Source organism: Mytilus galloprovincialis, chromosome 3, assembly GCF_965363235.1.
Source record: "Mytilus galloprovincialis chromosome 3, xbMytGall1.hap1.1, whole genome shotgun sequence".
NCBI lineage: Eukaryota > Metazoa > Mollusca > Bivalvia > Mytilida > Mytilidae > Mytilus > Mytilus galloprovincialis.
This window is the reverse complement of record NC_134840.1, coordinates 91,962,445-91,983,829: the sequence shown is the minus strand read 5'-3', so window position 1 is coordinate 91,983,829 and position 21,385 is coordinate 91,962,445. Positions and strand designations below refer to the sequence as shown.

General features: G+C 32.3%; 1 protein-coding gene across 4 annotated transcripts in view; it reads left to right on the top strand.

Annotated features, from left to right (window-relative positions):
- Positions 1–21,385, top strand: part of LOC143069382 (ras GTPase-activating protein 3-like) — a 47,983-nt gene that overhangs the window by 2,175 nt on the left and 24,423 nt on the right. For 3 of the 4 annotated variants that reach the window (XR_012976379.1, XM_076243983.1, XM_076243982.1), the window contains exons 2-10: positions 4,091–4,208; positions 4,856–4,949; positions 5,411–5,512; positions 6,177–6,259; positions 6,832–6,994; positions 17,260–17,330; positions 18,155–18,283; positions 20,025–20,175; positions 21,132–21,280. Coding sequence is in view for 3 of the 4 variants with exons in the window: in XM_076243983.1 (XP_076100098.1) it covers positions 4,091–4,208; positions 4,856–4,949; positions 5,411–5,512; positions 6,177–6,259; positions 6,832–6,994; positions 17,260–17,330; positions 18,155–18,283; positions 20,025–20,175; positions 21,132–21,280 (1,060 nt within the window). In the remaining variant the exon portion in view is untranslated. Of the gene's footprint in view, positions 1–4,090; positions 4,209–4,855; positions 4,950–5,410; positions 5,513–6,176; positions 6,260–6,302; positions 6,317–6,831; positions 6,995–17,259; positions 17,331–18,154; positions 18,284–20,024; positions 20,176–21,131; positions 21,281–21,385 lie in introns of those variants that run through there. The other variant, XM_076243984.1, reaches the window with a different exon arrangement.

Sequence of the window (21,385 nt, the reverse complement as noted above, 5' to 3'; positions counted from 1 at the left end):
CACTAGTCTGATGCCCCAGACTAGTAAAATTTCATTCGGACTAGTAAGTTTTTGCAAAACTTTGTTTGGCCAAATAAGAAAAATGTCAGAATATTGGTCTTCAGACTAAAAGTTGAAAAAGTTTTTGGTGCAGACTGAATATTTTACTAGCTATGGACTTATTTTCCTATTATTATTTTTATAAAATAGAAACTGAAGAATTGATCTTTGATATAGAAAGTCACAGAATTTATAGGATGATTGTCACAATAACTTAGTTAGCAATTCTTGATTCATGTGTTTTTACCCAAGTACTAACAATAAACAAATTGTTTCTACCCAAACATCTAGCATAATTCATTTGAGAAAAACTGCTCCTGTTCAAAGTGAAACTGACCGTCAGTGACAGTTGTCGTCTTTTTGACTCTAGCTCAGAACTTAGCACTGTAAACATATTATACCATGACATATACATGTGTAACCTGAGAGCATGATTCTACATACAAAATCGTCTTTGTCTCCACCGGGACTGGAACCCAGGACCTCTGTGTTAAAAGGCAACATGTTAACCAACTGAGCTAAAGAAGTACTTCCTAAGCTCAACCACTTACGACTGACTAAGTATCTAACACATGTTCTAAGGGAAACAATCCCATCACCCTCCCCCACCTCAATAGTCATCATACCATTATGACTTGCACACTAATATACCCTAGTTTGAATTCCACTTTAACCACAGTGTGTTTTTTATGTTGTGCGCCAATGTAACCGGAGAGCATGCTTCTTACAAAATCATCTTTGTATCCACCTGGACCTACATTTATCTGTTACAAGGCAGCGCGTTAACTGACTGAGCTAAAGAAGTACTTCCTTCGCTCAACCACTTACAGCTGACTAAGTATCTAACACTTATTCTAAAGGAAGCAATCCCTTCACACTTGTAAGTGTCAGTCAGTAAATCTTACAGACAAGTAAACTTGCAATAAATCTCAAGTTTGTATGACTGATGTTGAACACAACAGTTTGTCATCGCAATTTCTCTGAAACCACACAACAGAATTTCATGAAACCTTTTTAGATAATAAGGACATACTATGTAGATGAGCATATCGAAAGGAAATTGGGATTCAATTCTTTTTCTAGGAGTTAAGCCCTTTGAACTTATTTGCTTCATTAAACTACTGCAACAGTTTGTCATCACAACTCCTCTGAAACCACACAACATAATTTCATGAAACTTTGTAGATAAAAAGGACATACTTATTACTACGTAGATATGCATATCGACAGGAAATTATGATTCAATTTTTTGACGCCCCTTTGAACTTATTTGCTTCAATATACCTTTGTAACAGTTTGTCATCGCAACTCCTCTGAAACCACACAACAGAATATCATGAAACTTTGTAGATAATAAGGACATACTGTTACGGTTTAGGGTATAAGCTGTAGGTTTGTACATACGACTGTTTCAGGCTACTCAGTAAACACTATTTCTATTCTCGCGTTCGTCGTTTACTGTTAGCCAACGTGTATACAAAGACATTTGATGAACATTGTGTATACTTATATATTGTTATTGTATGTAAATATTGTTAGTAAGGTCTCTGGGAATAATACTATAGAGTTCGTCTTCACTGTTTGACCACGGGGGTCCCTTGACTGAAAGACTGTTCCCACCTTCTGTTTACCCTTATTTCACACGTTCCCGCTTTATTACCTTGTTATTTTATTAGCGTTAGGCATATATATTGTAACCGGGGCCCATACATGCTAAGAGTAAGCTTAGATAAGTCCCGTTTGTCCATTTCCCGACTCGACAGAATGTCAACATTCCGATCGCCGCCATTTGCATCACTATGTTTATTGACGTCAGTGACTTAATGACCTGAGATTAGCATCCAATCAGCATAACATAATTTGCCCAACATCTCCATAGGGGCACGAGACATTGGTGGGACAGAGATATAAAAGCGAGTGCACAACAGTCTTCAGATAGACTGCGGCCCGCTACCAGGGCAGCCACTCCATACCAAGGAAACTTACCAAAGGCAAAGCAAACCAAAAGTGCCGCAGTCGATGCAATACATGTACCTTTGCATCCCCGTTGGATAAATGGACCAAACCATAATTGACCTAAATGTTTTACTACGTTTACTACGATGTTGACAAACGATAAACGTACCGAAAAGGGGGGTCTCTGTATATTTTATAAACTGTTCTGTTGGGTTTTCGTGTGATTTATACTTGGAATAGTATTGAATGTTTTGTATATAATAAATTGTGAAGCTTTATTAATCTTGTTATCTGTTGTACATGTAATTAGTAAGTCAATGTTAATGAGTTTCTGTGCTACCATATTTAGACCAGTGCCTTAACTGTTTTGCCTACTACGCTACCATAGTCTTGACCATTTTACCAGCTACGCTACCAGTATAACTTAGTTTGTAACTCGACACCAGAGTTGACAGATCTATATCAGAATTTACCAAGAATATAGTAACCAGTGTGTTAACCTCGTAATAATACCTTTTACTTTTGGGACACCCCCGTCCCGTAACAATACTATGAAGATGTGCATATCGACAGGAAATTATGATTCAATTTTGTTTTCTTACAGTTATTTTATTTCTCCAATGACAATGTTGGGACGTGGGGTATGTGAGTGCACTCAATAAGGTTCTTTAATTCACACATGCAAAGATACAGGCATGCACTTGTTATTCAGAATTCCAGTACACAATACAAAGGAAAAAATTACCACAGCTCATTGATGTTGTTCTTTGTACCTTTACCTTAAAATAAAACATTTTGTATATAGTTTTAAAATTCTTTGAGCAAGTAACATTTTAACTTATCTGAAGGGACATGTTAAAAAATTGTTACCATAATTGGTCCATTAATTTACTCTTAATGTTTATTATACCCCACGCAATGAAGTTGCGGAGGGTATAATGTTTTTGACCCGTCCGTCAGTCCGTCCGTCCGTCCGTCAGTCCTGTTTCTTGTCATCGCAACTCCTCTCAAACCACACAACAGAATTTCACGAAACCTTTTCAGATAATAAGGACATACTATGTAGTTGTGCATATCGACGGGAAATTGCGATTCAATTTTTTTTCTAGGAGTTACGCCCCTTTGAACTTATTTACTTTAATGTACTACTGCAACAGTTTGTCATCGCAACTCCTCTCAAACCACACAACAGAATTTCACGAAACCTTTTCAGATAATAAGGACATACTATGTAGTTGTGCATATCGACTGGAAATTGCGATTCAATTTTTTTTCTAGGAGTTACGCCCCTTTGAACTTATTTACTTTAATGTATTACTGCAACAGTTTGTCATCGCAACTCCTCTCAAACCACACAACAGAATTTCACGAAACCTTTTCAGATAATAAGGACATACTATGTAGTTGTGCATATCAACGGGAAATTGCGATTCAATTTTTTTTCTAGGAGTTACGCCCCTTTGAACTTATTTACTTTAATGTATTACTGCAACAGTTTGTCATCGCAACTCCTCTCAAACCACACAACAGAATTTCATGAAACTTTGTAGATAATAAGGACATACTATGTAGATGTGCATATCGACGGGAAATTACGGTTCAATTTTTTTCTAGGAGTTATGCCCTTTGAACTTATTTGCTTCAAAGTACTTCTGCAACAGTTTGTCATCTCAACTCCTCTGAAAACACACAACAGAATTTCATGAAATTTTGTAGATAATAAGGACATACTATATATATTGACAGGAAATTATTATTCAATATTTTTTCTTATACAATTTTTTTTTCTTATACTTATTTAATTTCTCCAATGACAATGTGGGGACGTGGGGTATGTGAGCGTGCTCACTAAGGTTCTTTAATTTTACAAGTATACATTTGTATGCCATGTATGTACTACGTCACTTATCCTAAACAATTAAAATTCTCATCATTTGACTATTGAACCACACAATATACAGATTGTCATGGAAATCTACACATTTTATCATACACATGTGTAACTATTATGAAAGAAACTACTTTTCGTATTCTGATGAAGTTAGAATACTGATAATATTTATTTTGTAAGACTTTGAAATTTAATTAATTTCAGGTGAAGCCAAAAATTTACCAAGCAACAGTTTATCAGGAACAGGAAAAAGTACTTACTGTGTGATAAGATTAGATCACGAAGAAATATACAGAACATCTACAGTTGAAAAGTCTCTTAAGTATGGTTAATTACTGTAGTCAAAAAAACTCTGGAAAAATAATACTATGAAAGTTTTGCTCAATGATATGTAGTACAGAATATAAAAAATATCTTTAACAAACATTTCTATTGTTTATTTGAGGAAGAGTGAAACAAACAAAAACTTTTTTCAAAGTTGGAGGATTTTTTTTAGGTTATTTTTGGTGTTGTTTAAAAGGATATTGCCTCATGTGGTACTAAAAAAGGCATGTGTGACACTCAAGCATAGTCAACAAATATTACTGTTGGAGGCATGATCCTAAAATTATGATATAAACATAATCTGACTAACAATTTAAAATTTTGTTGATGTTTTTATGAATGCCTATTAAACTTAAAAAGTAACTTTATAAACAAAATTCTGTCATTTTTTTTTCAGAAACACTAATAGGATAGTTTTTTCTTTGTCCATCAGCACTTTTTTAGGAGAATCTACAGGCGTATTAATTATATATATCATATAAAATTAGTTTGTTAAAAGCAGCTTAGTAGCCTTGGTTTCTCATTGGTTCATCTTCAATACATTCAAAACAAAATATGAACTCTGTTTATTACGTGTACATATTGTATAATCTGAAGAAGTGAACACAAAAATTTGTATAATGAGAAAATGAATTATACTTTCAGTCCATTTTATGGTGAAGAGTTTACAGGAGAAATTCCAAAGAAATTTAGATATTTATCTGTTCAGTTGTATGAAGCCAGTCAAAATAAAAGTAAGGTGAGTACTGATTCATGGGGTTTGTTTTTAATGTTATAAATACATGTCAAATATTTGCCTGCTACTGGTACCCACTTTAAGAATACAACACTTTTCAGCAATACTTAAGTCCTGAAGTCCTAAGTTTCAAAATTGAATTAGATGTTTAGTATACAGGTACTTTTGATTTAAAGTTTTTCTGAAGAAATCTAGAATTCTTTATCAATGCAGATTTACCACTCTTTGAATTACATAAAGAAATTCTAGAGTCATCAGTTAATAATTAGATCACTTGGTTAATGTTGGTTTGGTAATTCTTTGTACTTAAATTTAAAGTCTCAATGTTCTTGTCTTTTGTATAGGTTGATATATATTTAATCTGCCAAAGATGTGTGCAACCAAATTAAAAGAACTTTAAAATTGATTTAGCCTTAGAGTAAAAACATACATGATAATAAAGAAAGTTCATTTGTTTTTTATAGGTTATTGGAAAAACAACTTTAAGACGACAGGAACTGTACAAGTATCATGGGAAAGAGCACTGGTTCCCTTTAGTACCAGTTGATGCTAATAATGAAGTTCAGGTATATATTTGTAGTCACAGACATTTTTACTTTATAAACTGGTAACCTCAATAGAGACCATATGAGTTGGAGAAATTGTGGCACATTTTATTCTTATCAGGAATGTTTCGTACTCTGTTTTCTCTGACCATGCTTTGTGTCAATACTTGTCACTCACAAAATTGCAAATATTCATTGCCAAGAATTCATTGAAAATTCAGTAAGGATGATTATGTAATGGTTAAACTATAACTTTGAATAGTCACTAACTCAGTGTTGAAAAGTTTGTTAAGTAAAGAATATCAAACATTCTTCTAAATCATCATAGATTTCTGAATGTTGTGTTAAAAAATTCTGTAAAAGTCTGACATGTGAACAGCTTCTACATTGCTATCTTTTTTATATCTTGATGTGAAGGAAGCAAATATATTGTTGAATATGAGAATAAAAAAAACCCACTGTCAACCTTCTTTCTCCAAATTAAACACTCAATCAATGAATAACCTTAATGTAAGTTTATAATATCCTAGGTGTAAATAACTTATAATAAAGGTTTAACATTAACAGGTTGTTCATCATTTTATCTTTCCTCTTAGATTTTATATTTGACATAAATTATGTATGATGTAATTAGATGTTAAACGATATGTGATATAATATATTGATAGTCATATGTTTATTAAAGGGTAAAGTTCACTTGGAGATCAAGTTCGATGAATACTTAAATGGTGAATCAGAAAATTATACCTCACAGGGTTTGTCAGTCAGGTGAGATTATATAAATGGTGAATCAGAAAATAATATATCACAGGGTTTGTCAGTCAGGTGATGGCATAGAACAACCATCTTTAATAGATTTGGATTAATTTATCATAATTGTTAGTTTTCAGAGGATTGTAAATGGTGATATGTGTGCACATGTATTTGATCTTTTTGGGCACACAATAAGGCAGGGGATAATGAACTATGAGTTACAACAAAAAATTGAAGCTAGAAAAAATCTGTAGTACTCTTTGCTAAAAATTAGCACCCATTTTCAACATGTTCAAAATAAAACATGGTACAGCTATTTTAAAAACTGTATAGTGCATGCACTTGTAAATTACCAGGTATTTGTCTACAATTTTTTTCTGGAAGTCAAATACATTTCTTTTTTATAAATTTGATATCAATTACATGAAAATATAGAAGCATTATAAAACTCTGTGACAATGCAAAAATTGAGACAACTTCCAAAAAGCAAATACCAGTAAACAAAACATCACAAACAAACAAAAACTTGAGCAATACAAACTCTGATAAAATTCTGAGTGAAATGAGTTTCCTGATTCCTTCAATAGGGTACTAGAATGTAGTGACTTACCTGTTACAAATGGAGGGTGTAATCCCTATGCTATGGTGACCTTGACCTATAGTAAATCTAGGAATAAAGCTGATATCAGAAGGACAACAGTCAAGAAGAAGACAACTTGTCCGCAGTTCAATGAGTGTTTCCAATTTGTTGTAAGTTTTTTTGGTGTTTTAAGCAGGCTCGCGGGTACAAAAATTTCAGCAAAAAAATAAACATTTTTTTTTTTATTCCAAATTTTATTTATTACACTATTAGTTATAACTTTATGATAAAGTACAAAAATCAACCCAAAAAATCGTTTCAGTTTGGCCCCAGAAGACTTTTAAAATGTTTATATCATTGAAAAAGCTCCAAATTATCTTCCTTTGGTCCAAAAATGCCATTTTTATGCCCCATTTATGGGCATTATGTTTTCTGGTCTGTGCGTCCGTTCGTCCCACTTCAGGTTAAAGTTTTTGGTCGAGGTAGTTTTTGATGAAGTTGAAGTCCAATCAATTTGAAACTTACTAAACATGTTCCCTATGATATGATCTTTCTAATTTTAATGCCAAATTAGAGATTTTATCCCATTTTGATGGTCCACTGAACATAGAAAATGATAGTGCAGATGGGGCATACATGTACTTGGGACACATTCTTGTTTAGTATTAAAATTGAAATATCTTTTTTAACTCATCGGTGACCTATATTTTTATGCCCCACCTACGATAGTAGAGGGGCATTATGTTTTCTGGTCTGTGCGTCCGTTCGTTCGTTCGTCCGTCCGTCTGTTCGTTCGTTCGTTCGTTCGTCCGTTCGTTCGTCCGTCTGTCCCGCTTCAGGTTAAAGTTTTTGGTCAAGGTAGTTTTTGATGAAGTTGAAGTCCAATCAACTTGAAACTTAGTACACATGTTCCTTATGATATGATCTTTCTAATTTTAAAGCCAAATTAAACTTTTGACCCCAATTTCACGGTCCACTGAACATAGAAAATGAAAGTGCATGTTTCAAGTTAAAGTTTTTCAGATTAAAGTTTTTGGTCAAGGTAGTTTTTGATGAAGTTGAAGTCCAATCAACTTGAAACTTAGTACACATGTTCCTTATGATATGATCTTTCTAATTTTAAAGCCAAATTAAACTTTTGACCCCAATTTCACGGTCCACTGAACATAGAAAATGAAAGTGCATGTTTCAGGTTAAAGTTTTTGGTCAAGGTAGTTTTTGATGAAGTTGAAGTCCAATCAACTTGAAACTTAGTACACATGTTCCCTATGATATTATCTTTCTAATTTTAATGCCTAATTATATTTTTTATCCAATTTCATGGTCCATTGAACATGGAAAATGATAGTGTGAGTGGGGCATCCGTGTACTTTGGACACATTCTTGTTTATTATTGTTTTCAAATAAGCTGTACATAAACTAAATAATTGTAAAATTTAAGTGATTTCTGTAATTTAGTTCTTTTTTTATTTCTATATTACCTCCATTTCTCCAATTAGTTCAACAGAAAAAAAGGACATTAACAAAAATGTATGCTTCTATCGGAGGCAGATTGTGAGCTTAAATGAACAGTGACCCCATTCTTTTATTTCATTAAGTATATGATGAAGTTTATTTACTGAAAAAATATAGCGAAATCCTATATTAAAAGAAAAAATCGATTTATACCTGCGAGCCGAGCCTCCTTAAAGGGAAAATTCGCGATTTTTTACTTATGGTTTAAATATGTTCATTATGACAAAATATATATATTCACAAAGTTTTATCGCTATATGTCCAGTAATAAAGGAGAAATTCAACAATTAATGAAATTTTTTTAACTACTTCCTGTAGGTCGTGACGTTTTCTCCTGGTTTTTGCATGCCGGGATTTAAAATACAATCAGTAAAAGTCTTGGTTTTTAATGATATTTAAACGTAATCGTAAGCGCGCCGATGACTTATGGTTTATCTAATAAACATCCGATAATAAGAAGATAAGACGCACAGACGTGCAATTGTACACATTCATGAGATAAATTTTCTATGTTAAACTTATATATTCGAATTATTTTAGTAGACAACCAAAAAAGTTATAAATTTATTAATTAATGCATTTTCGGACTGATATATGAGGTGAACAAATTAAAGTACAATAATCTGTAAAGACAATATGTTGGTGTACTCTTATTGACCTTTTACTATCTCTGCTTTGACTAGATTTATACGATGTGTGTATTCACGGTTCTGTGGCAAATTGAATACTCTTAGATGGCTTGTTGAAAGGTAAATTGTTATTTGCACTTCGGTATTTAACCACGCCTCTAGGGCACACCTTGCCAGGTGTGACTGTCTATTCGGATCAGTGGATTATAAAACAAGGGAGCATTCAATATACACATCTATAATACTAATTCAAGTTTCAAGTTTGTTACAAATAAAAATAGATCGCCGTGGAATTATTTAATTATATTTGCTGTATCATTTATTTCAATTCAAATAAATTAATTTACTAAGTAATAAAATTTAAACAATTTTCGGTTAAGACGGGAAACTTAATTCATGTGTCAGAATGAAATGATATACACCTCTTGTCCTTGATGTATGTCTCATTAAAAAGGGGGAATTAGAAATAGCTTTACCAAAGCATTTTGATTTTCTTTATTAGGCAAAAAATGTACGAGAACACTTACATTTAGACTTTTGAAAGCCATGTATTAATGTATATCTGAAACTATCTGAAGATAAGTAGATAAATCTACCGAAGCGGAGTATAATATGTACGAACAAAGAAAAATACTTTTGTTTTTAAATCTTTGCACATTCATGATTAATTATTGTTATCTATTACTCATTCAATTACTTAATTGGTACCTAAAATATGTCTACCGCTTGGCATTAAAACTCGGTGTAGTAGGAAGGGTTTTATTACATATACTAGATTATATTATTTGGATGAGGATTTGAGCTATCCTATAAAACACATTTATTAGTTAACTACATTCGAGCCCAAAGGATATTAACTTAAAGGGAAAATTCACGATTTTTTACTTATGGTTTAAATATGTTCATTATGACATAATATATATATTCACAAAGTTTTATCGCTATATGTGCAGTAATAAAGGAGAAATTCAATAATTAATGAAAAAATATCAACTACTTCCTGTAGGTCGTGACGTTTTCTCCTGATTTTTGCATGCCGGGATTTAAAATACAATCATTAAAAGTCTTGGTTTTTAATCATATTTTAACGTAATCGTAAGCGCGCCGATGACGTATGCTTTATCTAATAACCATCCGATAATAAGAAGATAAAACGCACAGACGTTCAATTGTACTCATTCGTGAGATAAATTATCTATGTTAAACGTATATATTCGAATTATTTTTGTAGACAACACAAAAAGTTATAAATTTATTTTTAATAAATGCATTTTCGGACTGATAAGGTGAACAAATTAAAGTACAATAATCTGTAAAGACAATATGTTGGTGTACTATTATTGACCTTTTACTATCTCTGCTATGGCTAGGTTTATACGATGTGTGTATTCACGGTTCTGTGGCAATACTCGTAGATGGCTTGTTGAAAGGTAAATTGTTATTTGCACTTCGGTATTTAACCACGCCTCTAGGGCACAACTTGCCAGGTGTGACTGTCTATTCGGATCAGTGGTAGCATTTAATACACACATTAAAAATACATATTCAAGTTGGTGACAAATAAAAATTGGTCGCCGTGGAATTATTTAATTATATTTGGTGCTATTATTTATTTGAATTCAAATAAGTTAATTTACTAAGAAATACACAATTTTCGATTAAAGACGGGAAACTTAATTCATATGTCAGAATGAAATGATATACAAGTCTTGTCCTTGATTTATGTCTCATAAAAAAGGGGGACTTAGAAATTAGAAATAGCTTTACTAAATCATTTTTATTTGTCTTTATTAGGCGAAAAAATGTACGAGAACACTTACATTTAGACTTTTGAAAGCCATGTATTAATTAATATATGAAACTATCTGAAGATAACTCTACCGAAGCGGAATATAATATGTACGAATAAAGAAAAAAATATTTTTGTAATGGAATCGAAAAATTACGAATAGATATTCTTTTCAAGTGTGATAAACGTCAACCAAATTTATTCATAATCGGGAACGTCCTTATTAAAATCTGAGACAACTATAATAATCGTCGTCTCCCAACGTATATATATACTTAAATAACTATTTGATCAACGATGTTTAAAATTAAAAGACAACGAATTTAATGTTATCTTTCCCTATTTTTGAATGTTATTATAAGTCTGTTCAACTTGCAAGAATACCCCTAAAGCGGACAAATATCCGACAAGCAGTTTATTCTTTAAATTGCTGTCATTGAATATCAAGAAAGAAAATAAATCCCGAAATTGATACTCAATAGTTTTCCTAGAAAATATTCACATTCCTTGGGGATTATTAGTGTACGTCCAGTTGCATATATTTTACATGAATGTTGGAACAATTGTGATGATGACGAATTTCGTCCTTTATTCGAGAACAATTTAATTGATATATAAATCTGTGAGTTTACTATGTTCTTAACTTCGATGAACCAAAGCAAGTTATAAATTGACCTGTATTTAAATCAAATTGTTTCTTTTTGTTCTTCTTCTTCTTTTGGTATACAATAGTCTATCGAATTCGTTGATTACATACTGTTGGCATACGTGGACTAGTCTATTTACAAAACTTTTACCACAATTTACACAAAATGTATGTTTCTTTCTTATGTTCAATGTATACATGTATACATATTTTAAATAGCGCTACTGACTATAGTTCCGTAACTTTCTACCAGGCGTATGTATACACGAATCGTCGACAAGTGCGCACATTTTTTTAGATCAATAATTCTGGTATGTTCCAATCTGTCCTAAACTATTGACAACGAGTATATATTACATTTTCCCAAATTAACCCTTGGAAAAATATGTAAATAGATTTGTATTTCTTCAATTATTTTTTTTTGTATTATTTTTTTTTTATAAATAATATTCTTTACACCAGAAATGTTATTTATAAACAAGCGTATGAGTTCAGTAATGACTAGTATATTATATCACTTTCGGACACGCAAGACAAAAATGTATATTATACATGCACCTGATAGTTCAAAATGGAAAGTTATAAGTAACGGTCGTGTACACTGATCAATACCTACAGAAGTGAAACGATGCATGAACTTGCAAGCCCGCCGGACAGGAAATCGATTGAATACCTGGACGTGTCACCTTACACCCCTTCCAATACCTTTGGGAGTAATACCTTTAGCCATGCTGGTGATCAGATGAGGGAAGATCCGAATTTATTTAAATAAAGTTTATTACTTGAAAGAATTATGAACGAATTAGATTTTCGAAAACAATTTCCACGGAACACTTATTTATCATTTTATGATTTGAACTTTGACTTTTTAACTAATTACAATATTATCAGTTTAAAAATAACAGACTATATGGTTATTTAAAAATATAAGACCATTTTCCGTATCAAGTTAGTCAGTCAGATAAAACAACCGTACGATTGACAAGATATCGACACGCAATTACGACTACATCGTTTACTGTAGTTTTGTTCCTTTGTGGTTTATTGACATATCGTGATTTTTCATCGGAGAAGGTGACAAGATGGCGGAGAGTAGAGAACTGATACTCAAAATTTAAAATCGATGGTGATCTCTTATTTAGCGGAATAAAACCTTAATATCTATAAATTTGAGCATTTTTATACAGAATGGACATAATATCAATTTTTGATTTTTTTGCGAAGTTTCCCTTTAAATGATTCAATTAACTTTACTCACATATTACTTATATTTCTATCTTATGATTTTTGCGTGCTTGTTTTTATAGAACAGTTTATATATGGTCCAAAAATTTATCATAAAATCATAAATAAAAATATCTTGTTCGGAGAATGATAGTACTATAACAGTGGTTCCAGTCAGTCAAAAGAGTCAGATTTTGACGAGTATGCTCATATTGGGTACGCACTAGAGCCAGGGTATACCGAAGAAGAGCTCCATAAAATGGAAGCTGCAGAAAGTTCCCGAAATCAAGATATCCTTAGCAACCATCGCTAGTTTTTAAAACACAGATTGGTGTTCGTGTACTAACTGCATACTTATGCCGTTATTAACGGAATGTCTATGTTGCCACTAATTTACTCTCTTTGATCGTAATATTGAATTGGGTGAATGCATAAGTAACAGCATCGATTTCATAACAGTTTGTCTGAACCCGGTTGTTCTTGAAACTAACTATATAAGTTTTTATGCCCCGTCTACGATAGTAGTAGGGGCATTATGTTTTCTGGTCTGTGCGTCCGTTCGTCCGTCTGTTCGTTCGTCTGTTCGTTCGTCTGTTCGTTCGTCCGTTCGTCCGTCTGTCCCATGTCAGGTTAAAGTTTTTGGTCGAGGTAGTTTATGATGAAGTTATAGTTGCATCCATTTGTAACTTTACATACATAGTCATTATAATAGGGAATTTCTAAAAAGTACCTCAAATTTAGGTTTTGGTCCTCATTTCAAAATGAAAGTGCATGTTTCAGGTTAAAGTTTTTGGTCAAGGTAGTTTTTGATGAAGTTGAAGTCCAATCAACTTGAAACTTAGTACACATGTTCCTTATGATATGATCTTTCTAATTTTAAAGCCAAATTAAACTTTTGACCCCAATTTCACGGTCCACTGAACATAGAAAATGAAAGTGCATGTTTCAGGTTAAAGTTTTTGGTCAAGGTAGTTTTTGATGAAGTTGAAGTCCAATCAACTTGAAACTTAGTACACATGTTCCCTATGTTATTATCTTTCTAATTTTAATGCCTAATTATATTTTTTATCCAATTTCATGGTCCATTGAACATGGAAAATGATAGTGTGAGTGGGGCATCCGTGTACTTTGGACACATTCTTGTTTTTAAGTACAATCGTATTCATATTATACATGTTAAATGAATGAACAAATATTAAACCTATCTGTTTATTGTTTTCCGTCCATGTCTGCTCATCGCCAGAAATAAAGTTTGTCGCACGAAAAAATGGTGTTAATTCCAGAGTCAAAATTTAAAGAACTTATTTTCCATGTTTTCTGGTATTGTTCGAAAGAGAATTGACCTAACAGAAGAATTACTATCTTAGGCTGTCAGTAACACATGTAGAGTAGTGGGTCGTTGTTGGACATGCAAATCTTATAAAGTGTATCATCTGTTAAATTTGCAGGTCACTGAAAGGGGAAGTTCCATACGGAAGTAGGTTTTGAGATTGATTTTTTATGCCCCGTCTACGATAGTAGTAGGGGCATTATGTTTTCTGGTCTGTGCGTCCGTTCGTCCGTCTGTTCGTTCGTCTGTTCGTTCGTCTGTTCGTTCGTCCGTTCGTCCGTCTGTCCCATGTCAGGTTAAAGTTTTTGGTCGAGGTAGTTTATGATGAAGTTATAGTTGCATCCATTTGTAACTTTACATACATAGTCATTATAATAGGGAATTTCTAAAAAGTACCTCAAATTTAGGTTTTGGTCCTCATTTCATGGTTCATTGAACATGAAAATGAGATTGTGTGAAACAGCTCTTTGCCAGGTTAAAGTTTTTGGTCGAGGTAGTTTATGATGAAGTTATAGTTGCATCCATTTGTAACTTTACATACATAGTCATTATGATAGGGAATTTCTAAAAAGTACCTCAAATTTAGTTTTTATGCCCCACCTACGATAGTAGAGGGGCATTATGTTTTCTGGTCTGTGCGTCCGTTCGTCCGTCTGTTCGTTCGTTCGTTCGTCTGTTCGTTCGTCCGTCTGTCCCGCTTCAGGTTAAAGTTTTTGGTCAAGGTAGTTTTTGATGAAGTTGAAGTCCAATCAACTTGAAACTTAGTATACATGTGCCCTATGATATGATCTTTCTAATTTAAATGCCAAATTAGAGTTTTGACCCCAATTTTACGGTTCACTGAACATAGAAAATGATAGTGCAAATTTCAGGTTAAAGTTTTTGGCTTCAGGTTAAAGTTTTTGGTCAAGGTAGTTTTTGATGAAGTTGAAGTCCAATCAACTTGAAACTTAGTATACATGTGCCCTATGATATGATCTTTCTAATTTAAATGCCAAATTAGAGTTTTGACCCCAATTTTACGTTTCACTGAACATAGAAAATGATAGTGCAAATTTCAGGTTAAAGTTTTTGGCTTCAGGTTAAAGTTTTTGGTCAAGGTAGTTTTTGATGAAGTTGAAGTCCAATCAACTTGAAACTTAGTATACATGTGCCCTATGATATGATCTTTCTAATTTAAATGCCAAATTAGAGTTTTGACCCCAATTTTACGGTTCACTGAACATAGAAAATGATAGTGCAAATTTCAGGTTAAAGTTTTTGGTCAAGGTAGTTTTTGATAAAGTAGAAGTCCAATCAACTTGAAACTTAGTATACATGTTCCCTTTGATAAGATCATTCTAATTTTAATGCCAAATTAGAGAATTTATTCCAATTTCACAGTCCTTTAAACATAGAAAATGATAGTGTGAGTGGGGCATCCGTGTACTGTGGACACATTCTTGTTTTTATATCCAGTGTCACATTTTACATGCGTATTCTTGAACGTTTGATACATCATTTACTCTCAAATTGCAAAAAACGAAAACTTCCACTTGTATTTATAGTATTTGTTGAAATAGTCCTCGTCTCACAACGTATAATACTCTATCTATTTGACCAACGATGTTCAAAAACAAAAGACAGCGAATTTTATGTCATCTTTCCCTATTTTTGAATGTAACTTATAAGGCTGTTCAACTGGCAAGAATACCGCCAGAGACATATATACATGTCTCTGATACCGCTAAAGCGAACAAGCAGTTTATTCTTTAAATTGCTATCATATCACGGCAAGAAAGAAAATAAATCCCGAAATTGATTTGAAACTTTAATACTCAATAGTTTTCCTAGAAAATACTCACACCCCTTTGGGATTATTAGTGTACGTCCAGTTGCATATATTTTACATGAATGTCGGAACAATTGTGATGATGACGAATTTCTTCCTTTATTCGAGAACAATCTAATTGATACATAAAACCGGGATTTTACTATGTTCATAACTTCGATGAACCAAAGCAAGATATATATCGACCTGTATTTAAATCAAACTGGTTCTCTTCTTTTTCTTCTTCTTCTTTTGGTATACAATATAGTCTGATACATGTATATATTTTAAATTGCACTATAGTTCCGTAACTTTCTATCCAGGCGTATAAGCCAACATCGACAAGTGCGTACATTTTTTAAATCAATATTTTTGGTATGTACCAGTCTGTCCTTTACTATAATTGACAAATTACATTTTCCCAAATTAACCCTCGGAAAAAATATGTATATAGATTTTTATTTCTTCAAATCTTTTTTTTTTTTTTTTGTGGTATTTTTTATATTTTCATAAATAATATTCTTTACACCAGAAATGTTATTTATAAACAAGCGTACGAGTTAAATTATTGGCATCATATCACTTTCGGACACACAAGACAGAGATGTGTATTATACACCTGATAGTTCAAAATGGAAAGTTATAAGTCTGCCGTGTACACTGATCAATACCTACAGAAGTGAAACGATGCATGAACTTGCAAGCCCGACAGGAAATCGCTTGAATACCCGGACGTGTCACCTGAGTCCTCACACCCCTCCCAATACCTTTGGGAGTAATACCTTTAGCCATGCTGGTGATCAGATGAGGAAAGATCCGAATTTATTTGAATAAAGTTTATTACTTTAAAGAATTATGAACGAATTAGATTTTTGAAAACAATTTTCACGGAACACTTATTTATTATTTGAACTGTGACTCTTTAACTAATTCCAATATTAACAGTTTAAAAATAACAGATATATAATAATGGTCATTTAAAAAAAAATAAGAACATTTTCCGTATCAAGTTTATAGTTAGTCAGATAAAACAATCGTACGATTGACAAGATATCGACACGCAATTACGACTACATCGGTTACTGTAGTTTTGGTCCTTTGTGTTTTATAGACATATCGTGATTATAATCGTAGAAGATGACAAGATGGCGGAGCGTAGAAAATTGATACTCAAATTTTAAAATCGATGTTGATCTCTTATCTAGCGGAATAAAACTTTAATATCTATAAATTTGAGCCTTTTTATACAGAATGGACATAATATCAATTTTTGATTTTTTTGCGAAGTTTCCCTTTAAGTCCAAATAAAATTTTAAAATTTCATAATTATGGGTTTTAAAACATTTGAAAAATATTATGTTATATTGTGTGATGATCAGATATATTGCTTCAGTCCAAATAAATCAAGTTTGACATACATACACAGAATGTTTTTCCTTGTTTAATTAAAGGAGAATGTAAACATTTCTATGGACTGTTTTGTTTCTTTTAGTTAGGAAGTAAAGGCCAGAACTCTGACAGGCAGACATATTATATAGAAGATGAATTCAACATTGATCTAGGGTATGCTATGTTTTATTTATCTATACTAGGAATAAAGAGTAAGAAAATAAATTAATTAGAAAACAGTACAGTAAGGGTATTTGAAATCTTGTGTGATGTTCAAATTCTTTAAATAGAGGAAAATTATACCAAGGGGATATTCAAAACTCATAAATTGAAAAGAAGCTGACTAACATACAATGTACATTTTAATAAGGAAAACAGTCAATATACAAAGTCAAGCTTTATAGCTTTCCATATGTTAACCAGTTTATTGAATCTTTGACAGGTATCAGAACATTGTGAAGTAATGGAAATATATTACTTGTGTAGAGCAACTTGATTTTGTGGACATTATGGTAGATCTGACTGTTATAGGTCAATGAGAGCAATTTTAATTTCATCATTTCTGAAATAGTTCATATCAAATTATAAAAAAAATAATTGACAGTTGACAAGAAAATTATAGAAATGTAAATTTTGTGTTGAAAATATAACTAACTAAGCATATCTAGCTGTTCTATGTTGTAATTATAGATTATTGTTGATCATCTCAACAAGATTGATTTTCTTGCTTGAGCCGGGACGGCTAAAGTGAGAAAGGCAATCGAGTTGAGATGATCAATGATAATCTGTTTATCGCTATTTTACCTATGACGACGTTGTCAATTTCATGTCAACTTTGTTAGCAACGCCATGTGCCTGCTTAGTTTATAGCGATACTCTTCAATCTGAAGCGAGTAGCATGATATGAAAAATTATCACAAAAATAGATCAAAAGAAAAATGCACAAAATAGCGATAGATAAGAATATTCTTTTAATAGTGCATTGAACTATTTTTCAGGGTCTCGATATGGCATGATGATACTAGAATGTCCAGAGAAGTATTTGGGAAAATATTCCCAGGGTCATTCCTTGGTGAAGTTAAAATGCCTTTGAAAGATCTAACCTCTGGTACAGTGCACAATGCATGGTAAGTTAGGCCAACTAAAATTAATTAGTAGATTTTCATCCAAATTTTTGAAAAAAATGGGGCGGGTGGGAGGATTTTATTTTTTAAATTTTATTTCATATGAAACCCTTTTGCATGTTTTGTGACGAGTTCTTCATATATGCAAGTGTAATAATAAGCTTATATCATGTATTGTTAAGGCCGTACAGTGACCTATAGTTGTTAATGTCTGTGTCATTTTGGTCTTTTGTGGATAGTTGTCTCATTGGCAATCATTACCACATCTTCTTTTTTTATATACACAAGTATGAGGAATCTTACATAATTTTTCAAATCCTTAAATAAATATATCTAATTGCGGCTTTAAAAACTTAACATCAAAAACGTGTGAGAAATACTCTCTTCAGTTAGACTTCCTACACCAAATGTATTTGGGTTTCTAAACAATGGTTTGTATTCCCATAAAATGAAGCAAATGCATTGGTATGCAACACAATTATTATGAGTACAGAATAAAATGAAAACTCAGAGAGTGTTGAAAATAATAGGGTTGGTACTTTATATGCAAGATGCCTCGGAAAATATAATTATCATGTAAAACATGAACTTAATAATAAAAAAAAAAAGTTGTTGTTTAATGACTCTTTTTGGGTGTATTGGGACATTTGCTGTTTGTCAACATAAAAAAGACAGCCATGGGTAAAATCAAAGGGCTTGCATAAATAAAATGCATATGTTAGTCGACTTTTTAATTTCAATAAACGGTCATAAGTTCGTGCTTGTATTTCAATATCTATAATCCAGTCATGTTTTCTGTATCAATGGTTTCCACGAATCTTGCGCTTTGGGTATCAATTACAGTTTAAATTTCCTGAGACAAAGTCATTGCATAAATAAAAAAAGTCCCCAGTTTTCTAATCACAGAAATTTGTGACATAATGCGAGTTGCAGTCTTGGAAACATGTGTTTCTCTTAACACCAATATTTCACGTCATCCTCGTTATCAATCTTTACTCTCGGAAGATGATGTTGTCATCATAGAGCAGCGGAAAGGTCGACTTAATCATTTTTGTTAGATTTACTTGAGGTACAAAACCGAAATTTGAAACAGGAAGCTTTGAGGATGAAACGAAATTTTAACGGTTACCGGTAACGGGAATGAACGAAATCCGGAAATCGTAAACTTTATAAAATAAAAAAATTCGGGGCGGGACAATTTCAGAGGGGCGGGCGGGGATGAAAATCTATCAATTAATTTTAATTGGCCTAAGAACAAGTAACAATATAATGAGATATAATCTCCATATCATAAAAATGTAAAATTTTGATTTGTTTTTAATAATTAATTTCTCTTGACAAGAAAATCAGTGATAACAGCAACTATTGATCTGAGGGAAATTGTTTTTTTAAAATAAAGATTAAAATGGTTTAAAATGTATTGTGAAAGTAAAAATTAGTTTAAAAAATCCAAATAGAATAGTGCAAAAAATACATTTAAAATAAAATGGAGGACTTGTAATATTAAAACAGATATATATTACTATTTAAACTCAAATTTTACAAAATGAGAGCAGGTATCGGTGCTAATAACCACCTGTATGTGATGTTCAACTAAATAGACTTTTTGTGTAAAGATGAAAAACAACCTGATGTCAAAAGTCTATATTTTAAAAATTAATAAAAACATGATATTCCAATGTAAATCATATAGCAAGTATTGATTTATTTAATAACTTTATTATGTATTTAATTTCTATTATAGGTACTGTTTGAGGAGACGAGAGAGTTGGAAGCCACATCAGTATGATCTTGGTTCCTTAAGATTAAAAATCTCCTATACCTCAGATCATGTTTTCCCACCGGAATACTATGATGACTTACGGGAGCTGCTACTACAGTCTCCTGATATCGAGGTAAGTAATATTTAGATTAAAAATCTCCTATACCTCAGATCATGTTTTCCCACCGGAATATTATGATGAATTACAGTCTCCTGATATCGAGGTTAGATATGTTTATTTAAAAATAAGAAAATGTGGTTTCTTATGCATCCACCCAATAATATGTATTCATATATTTTTGCTGATACTAAGTTCATTTTGTATTTCGGTGGATCGAGAAAAATTGTAACATGGGTTTAAATAACAATACTTGCCAAGAATAAAACTGAGAATGACAATGGGGAATGTGTAAAGAGACAAAAAATCCAATCAAAGTGCAGAAAACAGCCAAAGGCAATCCCACACCTGGAGGCGTTATTCAAGTCTAAACAAACATGTATACTAGTTCAGTGATAATGGACGTCATACTGAACTCAAAAACATAAAAATGAACCTTAAATTAAAAATCATACAAGACTTTTAAAAACCAAAGTCTCCTGACTGGGGCCATGCACAAAAATGCAGAGGGGTTAAACATGTTTTGTTAAGAATAAAATGTTATTAAAGTTGTGTGTGGCAAATGAATTTATCTGTTTTAACTAATGTGCTATAGTGTATAAAGGAAGATAGTTCTGATTGACAATATATGATTTGAAGGCGTTCCATTGTTCAATACAATTCAATGTATCACTCATAATTCACATATACCTTATCGCTATTTGTCCGCCATTAATGAATATCACACAGGTTCCTGTAAAATTTTGACGTCATAAAACAAAATATCTGACGCCACAATAGAAAAGTGATTGTTGTATGCTTCTAAAGTTCAAGCGGCAGGGTCAGCCGGGATTAGCGATAAGGTGTATTGCAAAATAAAAGCAATCTTTACCTTTTAGTGCTCACAAACACTTTGATTATTGAAATGATTGATTTGATGACCAAAAAAATCAGAATTGGTAAATTGTTTCATATGATGTATTTATTTGTAGCCCATTACCTCAAGTGCAGCTTACATACTCAGTGAGGTTGTAGATCATCGACAGGATGCAGCACAACCTCTCATGAAAATATTTCTCCACCATAATAGATTAGTCCCATTTATCAGATCCCTGGCAAAGTATGAAATTGACAGAACAGCGTAAGTGAAATCATTTTCATTATTACAGTGAAACCTGTCTGAATAGAACTCTGTAAGGACTTAAGGTTTTTATTGTATTAGACAGGTGTCAGTTTATACAGTTTG